At 34.5% G+C, this 15,378-nt stretch overlaps 1 protein-coding gene across 1 annotated transcript; it reads right to left on the bottom strand.

Annotated features, from left to right (window-relative positions):
• Positions 1 to 357: 357 nt before the first annotated feature.
• On the bottom strand, positions 358 to 3,748 carry LOC143592316 (E3 ubiquitin-protein ligase PRT1-like). The gene is made up of 7 exons (XM_077072262.1): positions 3,646 to 3,748; positions 2,735 to 2,763; positions 2,434 to 2,613; positions 2,153 to 2,347; positions 1,864 to 2,067; positions 1,698 to 1,774; positions 358 to 903 (listed from the first exon to the last, which is right to left on the bottom strand). The coding sequence occupies exons 1-7, from the start codon at positions 3,696 to 3,698 to the stop codon at positions 553 to 555; spliced, it is 1,089 nt and encodes a 362-aa protein (XP_076928377.1). The 5' UTR covers positions 3,699 to 3,748; the 3' UTR covers positions 358 to 552.
• Positions 3,749 to 15,378: the final 11,630 nt, after the last annotated feature.

Below are 15,378 nucleotides of genomic sequence, written 5' to 3'. Positions count from 1 at the left end.
TATTTAGATAACATACTTCTATAGTCAAGTCAGATATAAATCACTTTAGCCATGAGATACGTGACGACAAGTCGCTTGTCTACTTTTACTCATATATCAATCTTTTTCCATAAATGATTTACAGTAACGTAACACACGACACCATATCACATATAGTCCGTATATGTATTTGTATTCGTGTATGTGTTTTAATTTGTGTGTAGGATGAGAATATTTAAGTTTAGGCAAGACCATAAACGCAAAGAGTCACGTATTTCGTAGCTATATGCATGAAATTGTACATACATGACTATATAAGTATAACACAGGCTAGTTTCATTAGCCTCCTACAAACAACAACAAACATATACCCATTTTAAGTTCATAACTCAGTAATCATTTACAAACTAAAGGTATACACATTAAAGCCTCACCAATTACCAAAATGGTAACATAGATACTTAAGTAGCACAAAGTTTGAACATAGTAATACTGCATACATGCTTATCGATATCAACTATTTTTTTATTTATAAAGAGCGGAAAGTATGCAAATCCAAGTTTCTTGTACCTTTCATACTAGAGGTTGGTTTTCACTTTGATCTACACTACTAGCAGACGAAGACGAACCACTGTCTTCCTCAAGAGACGGAGGTGATGGAAGGTTTGAGCTTCCATTATCATGACTAGATTCACTTCCAGCAACAACCGAAGAAACCACTGGCCGATGTCCACTTAAAATCCTATACAACAAATTTCGGTTTTTGACTGGTTTAACCAACTCAAGGTGGTGCGTTGGTGTATGCTTCTGGTTAAATCTGCCTGGAAGTTTTGAGCCTGTTTTGTAGCAGTCTCCACAAAGATCATAACCGCATATTTCAGTACAATCTTTGCAGCGATATCTATCCCCAAATATTGGACACATCTGTAAAACAATAAAAAGCAATGCAAGATAGTAGAAGTGCAGTTTGAACCCATTTATATGTTTACATATATACAAAACATAAACCATTAATAGTAATCTAGCCACTTAATTTTTTATTTTTTTTAAGCTTCAATTTCACCCCTTATAGTATAAATAATATATGCCTTTTAACACATTTAAGTTTTTAATAATTTGACTTTTTTTTAAGAAATTGCGATCGTTAACTTTTATAAAAAAGCTAAACACGGGGTTGTGATTAATTTATTTTCTCAAGATTCCGATATAGATACGCTAAAAACGGATGTATTCAAGATTAAGCATTTTAAAGAATCATAAACTATACTGACTGCCGGTACTGATACCATGACAAACCAAACATCGATACCTGTGTCGGTATAACAGGAACAGGTATCGGTGTCCGTTTTTATGTTTTTTTGAGCGATGTAATTCACGTGTTGATATCCTTTTGGGCGTATAAGTATATAACGACCCTTTTTCTGGGTTACGTGAGACAACTTTTGTGTAATTTATTAAACCATTTCAAATAATTCTTTTTTTTTTATTTTGTAATACACATTACTTTTTACCGAAACAATACCTCCGGAACATCAATACTAGTACCAGTATTCAATTTAATGGTTCTTTTTGTTTGAATACGAGTCAGTTTCGGCATTTTTTTCACTACCAGTACCCAAGCGTACCGTACCGAAACGTAACTTCGTAATAAGCAGCTTTATGTTTGTAAGTTTTATTTGATAAAGTCCGATACTATTCGGTTTTGGTATTTTACTTACCCCACACATATCACAACCGACACCGTTGTGAAATTTAGAGCCATGATCAGTCAACCTTGGTGATAGAGTACTCGCCTCTGTAAAAAAACACAATCACAAGTTTATAACTAACTGGTATGCTATAACTAACTGCAACAAAGTAATATATTAAGCCAGAAAAACATACCATTAGATGATTTTATACTTTGATTCCGCTCTTGATTTTGTTGAATAGTGCTTCTTCTCAAAGCATACTCTGACGAAAACTGATCCTCTAAAAAACGATCAAGCTCCCGACAAACTTTTGGGAATCCACTCGGATGCCGACACACACAGACTTGACACATAAGCATCCCCTCAGCTGGGATAGTGATGCAACTCTCACAGTAAACTACAAAATTGTATTTTAATAAGAAATCAATTTATTAATTTAAAACTGTAATCAATGATTTATAATACTAGTTAGACAGAAGTACCATGGCCACAATTAAGAGCAACGGGCCGAAAAAGTAGTTGCTTGCAAGAAGCACACAACACATCACTAACTGATATCTGCTTATAAGTTTTAGAACAACTCTCCTTTAATTTCTTTGATCTGGAAGATGAGCCCACATCGGTAACAAGATTGTCGATATCCAGTGAAAACCCCAATGTGCTGTGTTTTTCATCCTCTAAACAACGAAGTGTCATAAACATAATTAAAAATTAATCAATCTATTATGAACGCTTAAATATCTTATGCGAATATTAAGTTTACCTAGCGTTTGTACATTTCTTCTGTTGTAAGAAACTGGATACAACTTCTTGAGCAAAAAGTGAAGTGTATGACAGATGGCGGGAAAATGATGATACGGATGCCTACATAATGGACAATGAGATTCGCTGCACATACGCATTGAATGTTGGCAACACCAGAAGCAGGAAACATGGCCACAAACTGCAAACAGTCACAATGTCACCAAATTACCCGATCAATAACAGAAATAATGAATATCATTATCACCATAACCGTTGACAGATTCTACATTTCTACTTCTGTTGTGAAGAACATTTCACACCTAGAACAATGGGCTTGTATAGCACATCTCTGCAAGAATAAAACATCAAATCATTTCAAAGAAATCATCACAAATGAAGAAAAAGCCAAATCTGGACACAATCGATTGTCCAAAAAGCTCATGGCTCAGAATTCGCTCAGGAAAAGCTCGAAAAAGCACACTCGAACTGGCTCGGTTTGAAATTGAGCCAAGCCTAAGCCTAGGGTGGCTTGCTCGTTAGCTTGGCTCGAATCATTTTACATTTACTTTATTGGGTTAGGATCAAATACAAACGAAATTAACGTGTTAACTGTGAGAATCAAGTAGTGTAATTATATATACAACATAGTATAATTAGAGCGTAATGTAATTACAACATAGTGTAAATTACACAACGATGTAATTATATAACTGCACCACTTGATTCACAAAATTAGCACGTTTTTTTAGTTTATACGTTAACTTTCCCCTACTTAATTTTACTATGTATATGTATATGTATATGTATATGTATATGTATATGTATATGTATATGTATATGTATATGTATATGTATATGTATATGTATATGTATATGTATATGTATATGTATGTACACATATAAACACGCAGCTTATGATAATTTTATTCAATGAGTTTAAAACCGAGCCGAGTCCAAGCTCAGACTTTCAGCTCAGTTTTTTAAAACCGAGCCGAAGCTTGCGTGGCTGGTGAGCAGTCCTAACTCCTAATTACTTACATAGTTATTATATATTGTAAGGATCTAAGTCCACAATCATCAATTGTTAGTTGTTAAAATGTTTTGGGGAAATTAATTTCTAAAAACCTAAAAATTGCAAACGTTCGTTAACAAGAGATGAAATTAAACAACCGTAGCTCGGATTAAACTAACAGGAATTAGTTAAGTAAATGAACGGTAAATATGAAATTACAGGCAAACGGCGCAGGTGAAATCGTCAGATATTTGCTCCGATTCTTCTTCCATGGCCGATCTATGACTATCTTCTTCCCAAGTAGAATGAATAAACTAAAATGATAAAATAAAATAAAAAAATCTCTGGTTATTTTTATTAATGGGCCGGGCATTCAAGTATGGGCTTCTCAAGTTTTCATCCATTTTAAAATACGTTAACCTTTTCTTTCATGAGTGTGTTGCGGGTCTAACCGGTTAGTAATCGGTTTCTAACTGTTTCTTTAACCAGTCCATCTCTAACCGGAAAAAAAAGTCGGTTAGAAACCGGCTTTTATTTTTTATTTCAAAACCATTTACAAACTGATTAACTGGTTTTTTTCGGTTATTCACCAGTTATCCGGTTTGGTTATACCCGAAGTCGGTTAGACCGGGTAGGGGTTTCTTGTCTCAAAACTCGTTAGTACCTGACCCGATTAACCGGTCTAACTGGCTATGTCCCGCCAAATTATTCACTGGTTAGAAAATTAACCGGTTATTGGTTAAACGGAATGTGCATGTCTAGTTGCGGTGTAGAGGTGCACAACCGGGTATGGCAAACAAAAATCAAATCAGGTTGGTAGAAATTGGTTCCGATATAGTCGAGCATTTGACCGGGTTTTTACAGGTTTCGGGTAGGTTGGTCGGGTTTTGACCGGGTATTTCCGGTTTCGGGTAAGGCTCCGGGGAGAAATTCTATACCAGGTCGTACTCGCGGGTCGGCTACGGGTAGGAACCGAATTCGGGTCGGGTCCGAAACCGTGTATTTTGTGCACCTCTAGTTGCGGGTTTCATGACTTCGCCCGTATTGTTTGTTCAATTTTGTTATTTTAGACTTTTTGGTTAAATAGTTAAAAGTTTGCTAGCTTAGTCCTTGGTGTTTTATTTTCTTTTGAGATTTAAGTCTGCCTTGTTATCTCTATTAGACTTGTTCATTAAATAAATGGCCATCTGATTTTTATTGAGTAAAGTACGATGTTGGTCCCTTTTATTAAAAGGGTGGAAACTGATTGCAATCTTATCTTTAAGACTTGACTTATTACGCCTTTTTCGTTTACTTCAATTACCCTACACTCTGCGTCTCACCGTCAAATTGTTGTTTCCCCTAGAGGTAAAATCTTGGTGCACTTACTTTTTTACCATTGGTTCGATTAAAACACTATCAATTGAGCCCTAATTTATACCCCTCCATTATACTTTATCTTATAGTTTAACTATGAGAGCATTATTTATAAATTTGTCTCTCATCTTAAAAACCGTTCACATCTTATTCTATATTGACTATTGTTATCTTTATCTTACTCACAAACATTTATTTTATTATTTTTCTCATTTTTATACACTCACAAATTTGGTGGATGATGAATAATAGCATTTTATGTATGCAAAATTAATGAAATAGTTTTTACAATTTAGAATTCATGTAAAGAAATTGTGGATGAGATATAATGTATTTCTAGAAGATTTTTAGAAACTTTTTGAAGATATAAGAGGAGATGGTGAAGAAAATGTGAATGCTCTTATGTATAGAAGACTAACTCGAGGAGCTGTATCTATAACCAAACCCGTAAAGCCTAAATTTGTAGTAAATAAAGCTTTACGGACCAAAAGGACATACAAGAGATGCATAAACACAACAGCAAGAGCTTTGTAAACTACGGAAAAAAAGGTACTATTTTTTATAGCTCTAGCCTCTAGGGTTGGTTAAGGGTGTGTGTACGTAGTGGGCGAGTTTTGGGGCGAGAATGGGCGATTTTGGCTTGGAACATGCCCCCCTCTCCGGCAACAAATGGGGCGATATGTGGGTGGGGGGGGCATGAATTTTACTCGCCCATTTTTATTATTATTATATTGTGAGTGTGATATATATATATATAGGTATTGGGTCATTTCAAAAGTTTTTTTACAGCGAGAAGTGCGAGAAGTGAAGGTGTAACTCCATTAATCCATAATTTCACTTCATTTCTTATGTGTAGGTGTGTATATACGTGTGTAGGTGCGTATGTACATGTGTAGGTACGTATGTTTGTAAATGTGTATATATGTTTGTATGTGTGTAGGTACGTAGATTTCAATGTGGCTCGGTACATTTGTATGTGTATAGGTAGGTTTGAGTGTGTATTAAGACATAAATACAACCAACCTACATACATGTAGGTAACATCATAAGCAAGGGAGTGAAAAATTAGGGATTAATGGAGTTACACATCACTTATCGCACTTCTCGCTGTAATATCACTTCTCGCAAGATCCATCCGCGGTATATATATATATATATATATATATATGAGTATCATTACAGAACTCATAAATTATTTAATAACTTGAAGTAACCCTTGAAACTAACGTTTTTTTATAAATTATTTTGTATGTTAGTGTTATTTAAGTGTGGTTTTATCATTTTTTTATATAAATTTTTGTACGTTTTTTATATATATATATATAACGTTTTTTATAATAACTTGAAGGCCCCGTTCCCGGTAGCCCTACTTTAGCGTCGGATTTACTCATAAACACAGTTCTACAAATCATAGTTTATTAAAACTTTCGCGTAATATAAAACTTTAACCGTTTATTACAAAACATTTAATCTTTTCTTTAAAACCATAACATAAATCATCATTGATATAATGCTAACTATTTATGTTTCCCGTGTATATTTTAATTAATATTTTAATAGTTTTTGTTGTTTTTAGTCGAGATTTGTATACTACTAACGTTTTTATGTTTCGTAGGTTCCGGGGTTTGATCGTGATGAAAAAGGGCGAAAAACGAGCTAAAACGAGCCGAAACGGAGATCTGAAACGCATCAGGAAGGAACCGGACAGAGAACCGGTCAGACCGGGCCAGTCTGACCGGCCCCCATGGAGGAGCACGCCGCGCTGCGCCTAGGGGAAAGGCAAAAATCCCTAGGCGCGGCGCCTAAGCACAACTGGGATAAAATTATTTCGTTTTTGCTTATTGTCGGGACTTGTTTTCGCTATTTAAACACCTTTAACTTAAACCTGACAGAACCTGAAGCCACCGGCCGAAATTAAGAGTTCTTGGAGCATATTTTTGAGTTGGTTGGTGATTTTGAAGGCGAGAGAACATCCAGTGAAGAGCTACACGTTCGAATTTACGGGTTTTATCATCTTCGATTCCCCGTTTCTTATACTTTCACCATGTTTTCGTTATTATTTGTTTTGTGTGATTTAGACTTTATGATGCTAGGCTAAATTTCATAAGCTACCTAGGTCGTGATGAATTTTAGTTCGGTTAGATTTTATTTGGATTTTCGTTTCGTTATGGATATTATGTTCTAAGTATACGGTTAAGTTTGATTTAGTTGATGCGTATGATTGCTTGGTTTTGTTTACTTGAATTTATTGTTTCACATTGCCCTTGTTGATTGTTTCATAGGTTAGGGTTTTGTTAGGTCATTTACTGTGTGTTCTTGACTAGTTTGTGATTAATATGCATTAAAATCATAGAAACAATAAAATCAAGTAAATAGATAAAAGTGAACGGCCAGCCTAGAAAGCTGTAAGGTGATAGGTTGTTGATAGATCTTTGCTTGTCGGGATTGCTAGATTTAGTTCTTCGTAAGGAGTCCGTCTAGGTTTGATTGTCAGCTTAGTCTATTAAATTAATTGAGTCTGCTTTGCTATCTTTTGAATTCCGCGCTGTAAGGTAGGTTTTCGTCATAAAAGATACTTAGACATAAGCAATTAAATAACCGTAAGGAAGTTTAATATAAAACTGTGAGTCTTAAAACTTGTTAGAAATCCATAGGCGTCTTCTTGAAGTTCAAGGGTCCTGTTCGGGTTTTCTGTCAAGGGTCTATCTTTTGATCCTGGTTCCATAACTTGCGTCTTTCCATTTAAATTAATAACCGTAACTTTGGGGATTCCGGCCTGGGTAGTTATTTTAATCATTTGAATCAATCCAAGTTTTCTAAATTGTTTATTAGTTAAAACTAATTAGGGTTTAAGTTTTATTAGTTAAATAATAAGTAATGATTATGTTTTATTATTATTTTATTAATTAGGGTTAAGTTTTAATTAGTTTGTTATTAGTTTAATAGTTAAGTAATCATTAGTTAATTAATTTTAGTTAGTTAATATTAGAGTTTTAATTAATTCGTTTTAAAATCCCCCTTAAATATTATTAATAATTAGTCGCGTCTTGTAGTTAAGTCTAATTTAGCTAGTTTACGTAATTAAAAGAGTCTCGTGGGTTCGATATCCGGACTTACTTAGCTGTACTAGAGTCGAACGGTTCACTTGTTGGTTAGTAGTTTAAGTTAAGTTTAAGAGTCTAGAATTATTACTTAGTGTCTAGATTAGCTTATTTTTAGTTAATAATTATTTGACTACTTCAAGCACATCAATCATATTAAAACATCATTTCTTCCATCTTCAAATGTCAGCCGTTCGATCCATGCCATGTGCCGACCTCATGCTAGCTCTTTAATCATATTCACCTGCGTGCATACTAAAAGTCAGCTACGCTGAGTGAGTTCTAGTTAATCAAGCGACATACAATACATACACGTATCTTACATACATACATATCTTAACGTTGTATAAATGTCCATAAGAGGAACGTCACATAACATCTATTAAAGAACTATTACTATTACCCCTACTATTTATATTCTCCGTAGAAGGACACACTCTCTCTCTCTCTATATATATATATATATTCTCCATAGATGGAACATCCTATATACTTCCATAGAAGAAACACTATGCTTTCCATCAAATGAACACTATGCTTTCCATCAAAGGAACACTGGGTTTTCCATTAAATGAACACTATGCTTTCCATCAAAGGAACATTGGGCTTTCCATTAAAGGAACACTATGTTTTCCATTAAAGGAACACTCTATATATTATCCGTAGAGGGAACTCTATATATAAGTTATCATTTAATATCCATATAAGGAGACAATCATCACTATTATTGGCAATACATGCAATATCCGAAGATCGTTCACGTATCGACAAGCAATCATCCTTAGATTACATACAATATCCATATCTTCATTTATAACCTAACGGTACGTGCAATATCCGAAGATCGTTCACGTATCGTCAAACAATCACTTGTATCTATCACATATATCATACTTGGCATACACTTACCATTCAAGGTAAGTGTATTAACTATTACATCAAGTATGCACACAGCCCCGAAAACATAACAAGGAAGTGGGGCTAGAAACTCACCTGAATGCGGTTACGTTCACCATTAATAGTTATTCCCTTCTTGAGTTGTGCACAGCTAACTGTATAATATTTACATGTATTAATTAACTATTGCTACTCATATCGTATTTCTATTTTTATATAACCCACAACGAACGAGGGTCCGGGGGCAGCGCCCCTGGCAGCGGGGTTCTAGGGGCGGCATCCCCTAGCGGGGTCCAAGGGGTAGAGCCCTTGGCTGGGGTTAAGCTGTCAGGTCAGCTTGGAAAATTTTATTTTCATTAACTGTCTTAACACATTTCTCATTAACACTTTAAGTTATTTTCTAAGTTGGGCTTGTCTATTTAAGCTCCAAGATAATAGGCTAGTTTGTCTAAATTGGATATGGGCTTAGATGATTCAGGCCCAACTGTTCATTATGGTATCTGGGCCCAACTGGACTCAGGCCCAAATCCAAACAGAGAACAGAGATGGCCGAGAACACTGATCTGACCGAGAACTCAGATCTGACCGAGATCTCATGTTGACCGAGAACTCGTGTTTTCGGCCGAGAACCCTGACCGAGAACACATGGCCACCGAGAACTCTGACCGAGAACTCTTGGTGACTGCATGTTTGACCGAGAACCCTATGGTTTGACCAAGGATTCTCAAATTTGGCCGAAAACCCCCAGCTCAGCTCATTTTTCTATCCTATGCTCCCACCTTGCCCAGTTAACTTGTTCAAAGGTTCAAATCATGCACTTTTAACTCTTTATTATCATTGTTCATAATCGTTTTACACTCATTACTATCACGACTTCAAGATCTATCCCTTTTTAGGCATAAAGCTTAGACCTTTATAGCTTTAAAATTTCTAGGTAGATCTAGGGTTCATCTATGAGCCGTATATTGCCATAGGTCCATTAAGTTCATTTTAATCACAAAGTTTGTATTTTTATGAAACATCAAGACCCAATCTACTCTAGAGTCAAGTTTCATGGCAAATCGTTCATAAAAATGTAACCTTTAATCATAGGGAACATACCTTTGATGTCCTAGGTTACGGCTAGCTTAGTTATGAGATTTGATCTTCTATTTTGCTTGTATATAGCTTGCACACCAAAGATCTATCAATAAAAGGCTTGATTTTGATCCGGGATCCTTGTTCTTGCTTGCGGCCGAAAATGGAAAGGTTGTGTGTGTTATGGAGGTGCAGGGAGAATAAGATGGATGGAAATGGAAAGATTTAGGGTTTAAGGGGTATTTATACTCCCTTAAGCCCATGGACCTAAGGCCCATCTTTCCTTTCTAGTCCATAAGTAATCCCTCTAATCTAGCCTACTTATCTTTCCCCCTAATATTATTATTATTATTATTATTTTATTTACCATCTTAAGCAAACTTGTCCACCATAAGAGATAATATAACAAAATATTATTTATTGAACTTTTGGGTTGTTACACAAGCGGGTGGTTCTTCGAAACCACCTAATTTACAATACGGTCGCTGGTCTAGTTGGTAAGTTGGTGGCTTTGTAAGTCGGAGGTCACGGGTTTGATTCCGTGCACCAATGATTTTTCATAACTTTTTTTTCTTCTAATTTAGCCTAGCTTATATCGATTTTAGGGTTTTATAAAACACACAGTTAGACAAACGCTTGCCTCTCTCCCCTCTTGACCTCTTCATACTTCGTTGACGCACACGACATACCATTACCAGACTACCGCTGTTAATCGCCGACCACCGCCTGACTGTCACCCCCAACCACCGTTGCTGTTTTTTCAGCCGACCAAACACCAACGTTGGTCCATTGCTCCTTCTTCTTGCCTTGCTACTCTTCTTCGAATTCTCCCATTTAGGGTTGTATGAAAGTTTATAAATATATAAAGGAGGAAGAAGAAGATGAAACATATATTTGTATATGAAAAATAATGAAAGTTATATTCATTGGAAGACCATGTCGGAGTGGACAGAATTACCTAAAATCTTGTCGGTGTAGACGGAATAAAAATTAATCTTGTAGGAGTGGACTAGAGTTCAGCTCATAAGAAATAAACCACTAGCTCGTCTCCTTGGTACAAATTCACCACAAATGCGTCTTCAAAGACTGAGTTTAAGGCATAATTTCCCTGTTTTTTGGAATTTGAAAGGACCTGGTGTGAAACATAATTAAACCATTGGGCAAGACTATTTTATTATAATAAGATTTAGTGAAAAATATGAACGACTCCCTCAATATTTTCAAATATTTCTTCGGATTTTCAGAAAACTTTACACATGTCAAATATATATGGCTTAAAGATCTCGTCGGATCATTTCTCTATGTGTCGCCTCAGTTCAAATTTAATGAACTATTTTGAGAATATTTAGGGATTTTGAGCTATTTTATGTTTTATCTCTCCTAAAAAAAGTTATTATTAGAATTTTCCCATTTGTAAACATGACATAAAGTTATTACTATTTTATTTGAATAGGCAACTAATAAAACCTTAAAGTTAATATAAAAGTCAAAAACGTAGAACTATAATAAAACTATAAAAGTGATACCTCGTATACTTTGGTTCGATATTCATATCCCACGTCGCTTCATGCATAGAAATACCACGTCGCTTCATGGCCATTATTATTATTATTATTATTATTATTATTATTATTATTATTATTATTATTATTATTATTATTATTATTATTATCGCCATGATCCCAAGTTCTGTTCTAGTGTTTGAACTCAGTGACTCCGGTTGATTCAATATCGCAGTAGTCTTTCAGGCCTACTATGAAACAACGATGCTCACCAATTTGAGAGGTGTGGTTAAAAAAAATAAAAAAAAACTTTGTACCTACTTTTATTTAGTGTATTATAAAATTATGTAAGTGTACTATTGATATTGATGTGTGTAGAGATATAGCTCATACAATATACATGCAGGACATACACTAAGAGACAACATGCATTCAGTTAAACTATCAATTAAGAATATACTATAAACACAAAAGATTACGTAGATATAACATATTTGTCCGTCCCAAAAAAGTTTTATGTATTTGTAAAGGGAAAAATTCCCATAATAACCCTTTTTTGGAGAGAGAAAACATAAAAATAACCTAAAATTCTCAAATATTTTCAAAATAGCCCACTAAATTTGGACTAAGATGACACATAAGGAAAATATCTGATGAGATATTTAAGTGAATAGATATTTGACATGTGTAAAGTTTTCTGAAAATCCAACGAGATATTTGAAAATATTGAAGGAGTCGTCCATATTTTCCACTAAATCTTCTACTAATAAAACAGTCTTGTCCGACGGTTTAATTATGTTTCCTGTCAGATCCCTTCAAATTCCAAGAACATGAAAAAATGTGCCTTTAAAGTCAGTCTTTAGTCTTTCAAGACGCATTTGTGGTGAATTTGTACCAAGGAGACCATCATTTTGAAAATATTGAGAGGCCCGTCCATATTTCTCACTAAATCTTATTCTCAAAAGTTGTCTTGCCAGATGGTATTTTGAGGTTTCCTACATGATCCCTACAACTTTTAAACGCATGGAAAAATGTGTCTTTCAAGATGCCTTTGTGGTAAAAATTTGTACAAGGAGACCATAATTTTGAAAATATTGAGGGACCCCTAACCATATTTCTCACTAAATCTTATTCTCAAAAGCTGTTTTGCCAGACGGTTTTTTAAGGTTTTCTACTTGACCCCTACAACTTTTAAACACATGGAAAATGTGCCTTTCAACTTAGTCTTTCAAGACGCATATGTGGTGAATTTGTACTAAGAAGATGAGATTTTATGTAATATCTTCTGTGTCCGTCCATATTTTATAGTATATTTCGTCGGATTTCAGAAAACTTTACACGTGTCAAATATCTATAGCTTAAAGATCTCGTCGGATCATTTCTCTATGTGTCGCCTCAGTTCAAATTTATTGAGCTATTTTGAAAATATATGAGAATTTTGGACTATTTTATGTTTTATCTCTCCTAAAAAATGGTATTATGAGAATTTCCCATTTGTAAACGTGACATAAAGTTATTACTATTTTATTTGAATATGCAACTAATAAAACCTTAAAGTTAATATAAAAGTCAAAAACGTAGAACTACAATAAAACAATAAAAGTGATACCTCGTATACTTTGGTTCGATATTCATATCCCACGTCGCTCCATGCATAGAAATAGACCAAGGGAAATAACTATAAAGTAATACCATGTAAAACATGACATAAAGTTATTATTATTTTATTTGAATATACAATTAAAAAAAGCTTTAAGTTAATATAAAAGTGATGCAGCGGTAAAACGGAAACGAAGATCGATTCACATTGATTCTAAGAATACCCGTGAAGAACTTCCAAAACCCCTAATTCCTACCCAAAGGTCAAGGGAAAATGAAAAGAAAAGTGATTATTACTAAAATTCAAGTATGTCTTTTTCAATTACATAAGAAAGATATAAATATACATTCTAATACAAAATGGGCCCAAAAAAGGCCATGGGCCAAACACAAACTCAAAAATAAACCGACAAAAAAACCATAAAAGGCCCAAAAAATCCCACCCAAGGGTAAGAACCCGTTACGGGTCGAGTATGAAATCAGGTATTTTGTGCACCGCTAGTTGTGGGTTTCGTGACTTCGTCCACGTTGTTTGTTCAATTTTGCTATTTTAGATATTTTGGTTAAATAGTTAAAATTTCGCTAGTTTAGTCCTTGATGTTTTATTTTCAATGAGATTTATGTCCACCCTATTAAATATGTTTAGGAATTAGTGTTTTCGGTACCGATACACAATTTGGTAGCGATTTGGCACGTTCGGTACCAAATTGGTATCAAGTTTTTAGTTTTTGATATAGGTACATTTCGGTACGGTACCGGTATATCCTGAATTTTGAACGAAATACCGGTACCAAATATTTCAAATTTTCAGGATCAGGAGTTTCGGGGTCGGTGCCGGTACCATCCTGAGCTCATCCCTATTTCTGTTAGAGTTCTTCGTTAATAAATGGGTATTTTGGTCTCTATTAATAATTATTTAATTATAGGGTAAGGTATAGTTTGCGTCACTTTGGTAAAAAGACGGAAACTGGTTGCAACCCTATCTTTAAGATCTTTTTCCGTTTACTTTATCCTACACTCTGCGTTCCACCGTCAAATGGTCATTTCCCCTGACATTAATATCTTAGTGCACTTACTTTTTTTACCGTTGGTTTCGTTAAAACACTATCAGTTGAGCCCTAATTTATACTTCCTCCATTATACTTTATCTTATAGTTTAACTATGAAACCATTATTTTCTAAATCTGTCTCTCATCTTAAAAAGCATTCACATCTTATTCCCTATTAACAGTTGTTATTTTTATCTTACTCGCAAACACTTATTTCATTGTATTTTCTCGTTCTTATACGCATAGAATTTGATAATTTATAAATAGTACTTTTTCATAGTAGCTTTTATAATTTAGGATTTGTGTAAGGAAATTGTGGATGGGATGTAGTGTACTTTAGAAGTCCTTTTAAAAGTTTTGAAGACATAAGAGGGGATGGTGGAGAAAATGTGAATGTTCTTATGTATAGAGGACTAACTCAAGGATCTATATCTAATAACCCAACCCGTAGAGTCTAAATTTGTAGTACACGAAGCTTCACGGACCTAAACGACATATAAAAGATGTACAAACACAAGTTCAAAACAAGAGGTTTGAAAAAAAGAAAAAAAAAACACTATTTTTTATAGCCCTAGGGTTGGTTAATATCCTAAGCTTGATCAAAACGGATACGTAAAGTTGTTAATAATGGACCTAAAGAAAGTGGTTCGTTATCTGTTTTGTACATTTTGCCCTTGGCATCCATCTTTCTCTAACTCGAAATACGTGTAATGAATATTTTTGTTAAATGAAGCAGTTAATTAAAATATGAAGATAATGTGTAAATAAATAAAATATTGTCGTGTGAATAACAAATGTCTGCCAACTTGTGTTAACTCACTTCTTTTTCTATCAACCAACAAAAAATAAAAAATGTCACAATTTGATTCACTACCTAAAACAAGTAATTTTTACCACTTTTCTTTTTAACTAGTATTTACACCCCCGCGTTGCGGCGAAGGTGTAAAACCTTGTATTTACATATCCACTTCACTTAAAAGCATGAAGTTTTCACCACCAGCGCCTTCATTCGTCATACCCTCTCCCGCAGTCAGTAACTTACGTTAACCGTTAAAAAACAGGACAAAAGGTAGACGTATAAACGTTGAACCACACACGCTCATTGCATCGTGTTAACACACAAAAATTAGACCGAAACATAAAATATAAAAAAGATATAAATAACTAAGTCAACTTAACATCTACGAGTTGCGATGTGGCTGTTAAACGGGAAAATAGAAATAACGCTCAACCACACACGTGTTGCAGCGCGTTAACTCGTTAAATTCAAACGTAAACGTTAAACAAAAAAATGTATAAGATGAAAAGTGTAGGACACCAAAGTTGAAATTGAAAAAATATTTTGTGACATACTTGTAAACTATGAAAAAG

Source organism: Bidens hawaiensis, unplaced genomic scaffold (genome assembly GCF_021521415.1).
Source record: "Bidens hawaiensis isolate Kalapana, Puna unplaced genomic scaffold, B.hawaiensis_p1.1 tig00040689_1, whole genome shotgun sequence".
NCBI lineage: Eukaryota > Viridiplantae > Streptophyta > Magnoliopsida > Asterales > Asteraceae > Bidens > Bidens hawaiensis.
Note: the sequence above shows the minus strand (reverse complement) of the source record. Positions and strands in the feature narration are given on the sequence as shown.

Excerpts from the sequence above, each read along its gene's own strand:
- LOC143592316 (XM_077072262.1), bottom strand. The coding sequence starts at position 3,698 with ATGGAAGAAGAATCGGAGCAAATATCTGACGATTTCACCTGCGCCGTT. Across the intron at positions 2,764-3,645 it reads TTCACCTGCGCCGTTTGCCT|AGATGTGCTATACAAGCCCA; the intron begins GTAATTTCATAT and ends TTATTCTTGCAG. Across the intron at positions 2,614-2,734 it reads ATACAAGCCCATTGTTCTAG|TTTGTGGCCATGTTTCCTGC; the intron begins GTGTGAAATGTT and ends GACTGTTTGCAG.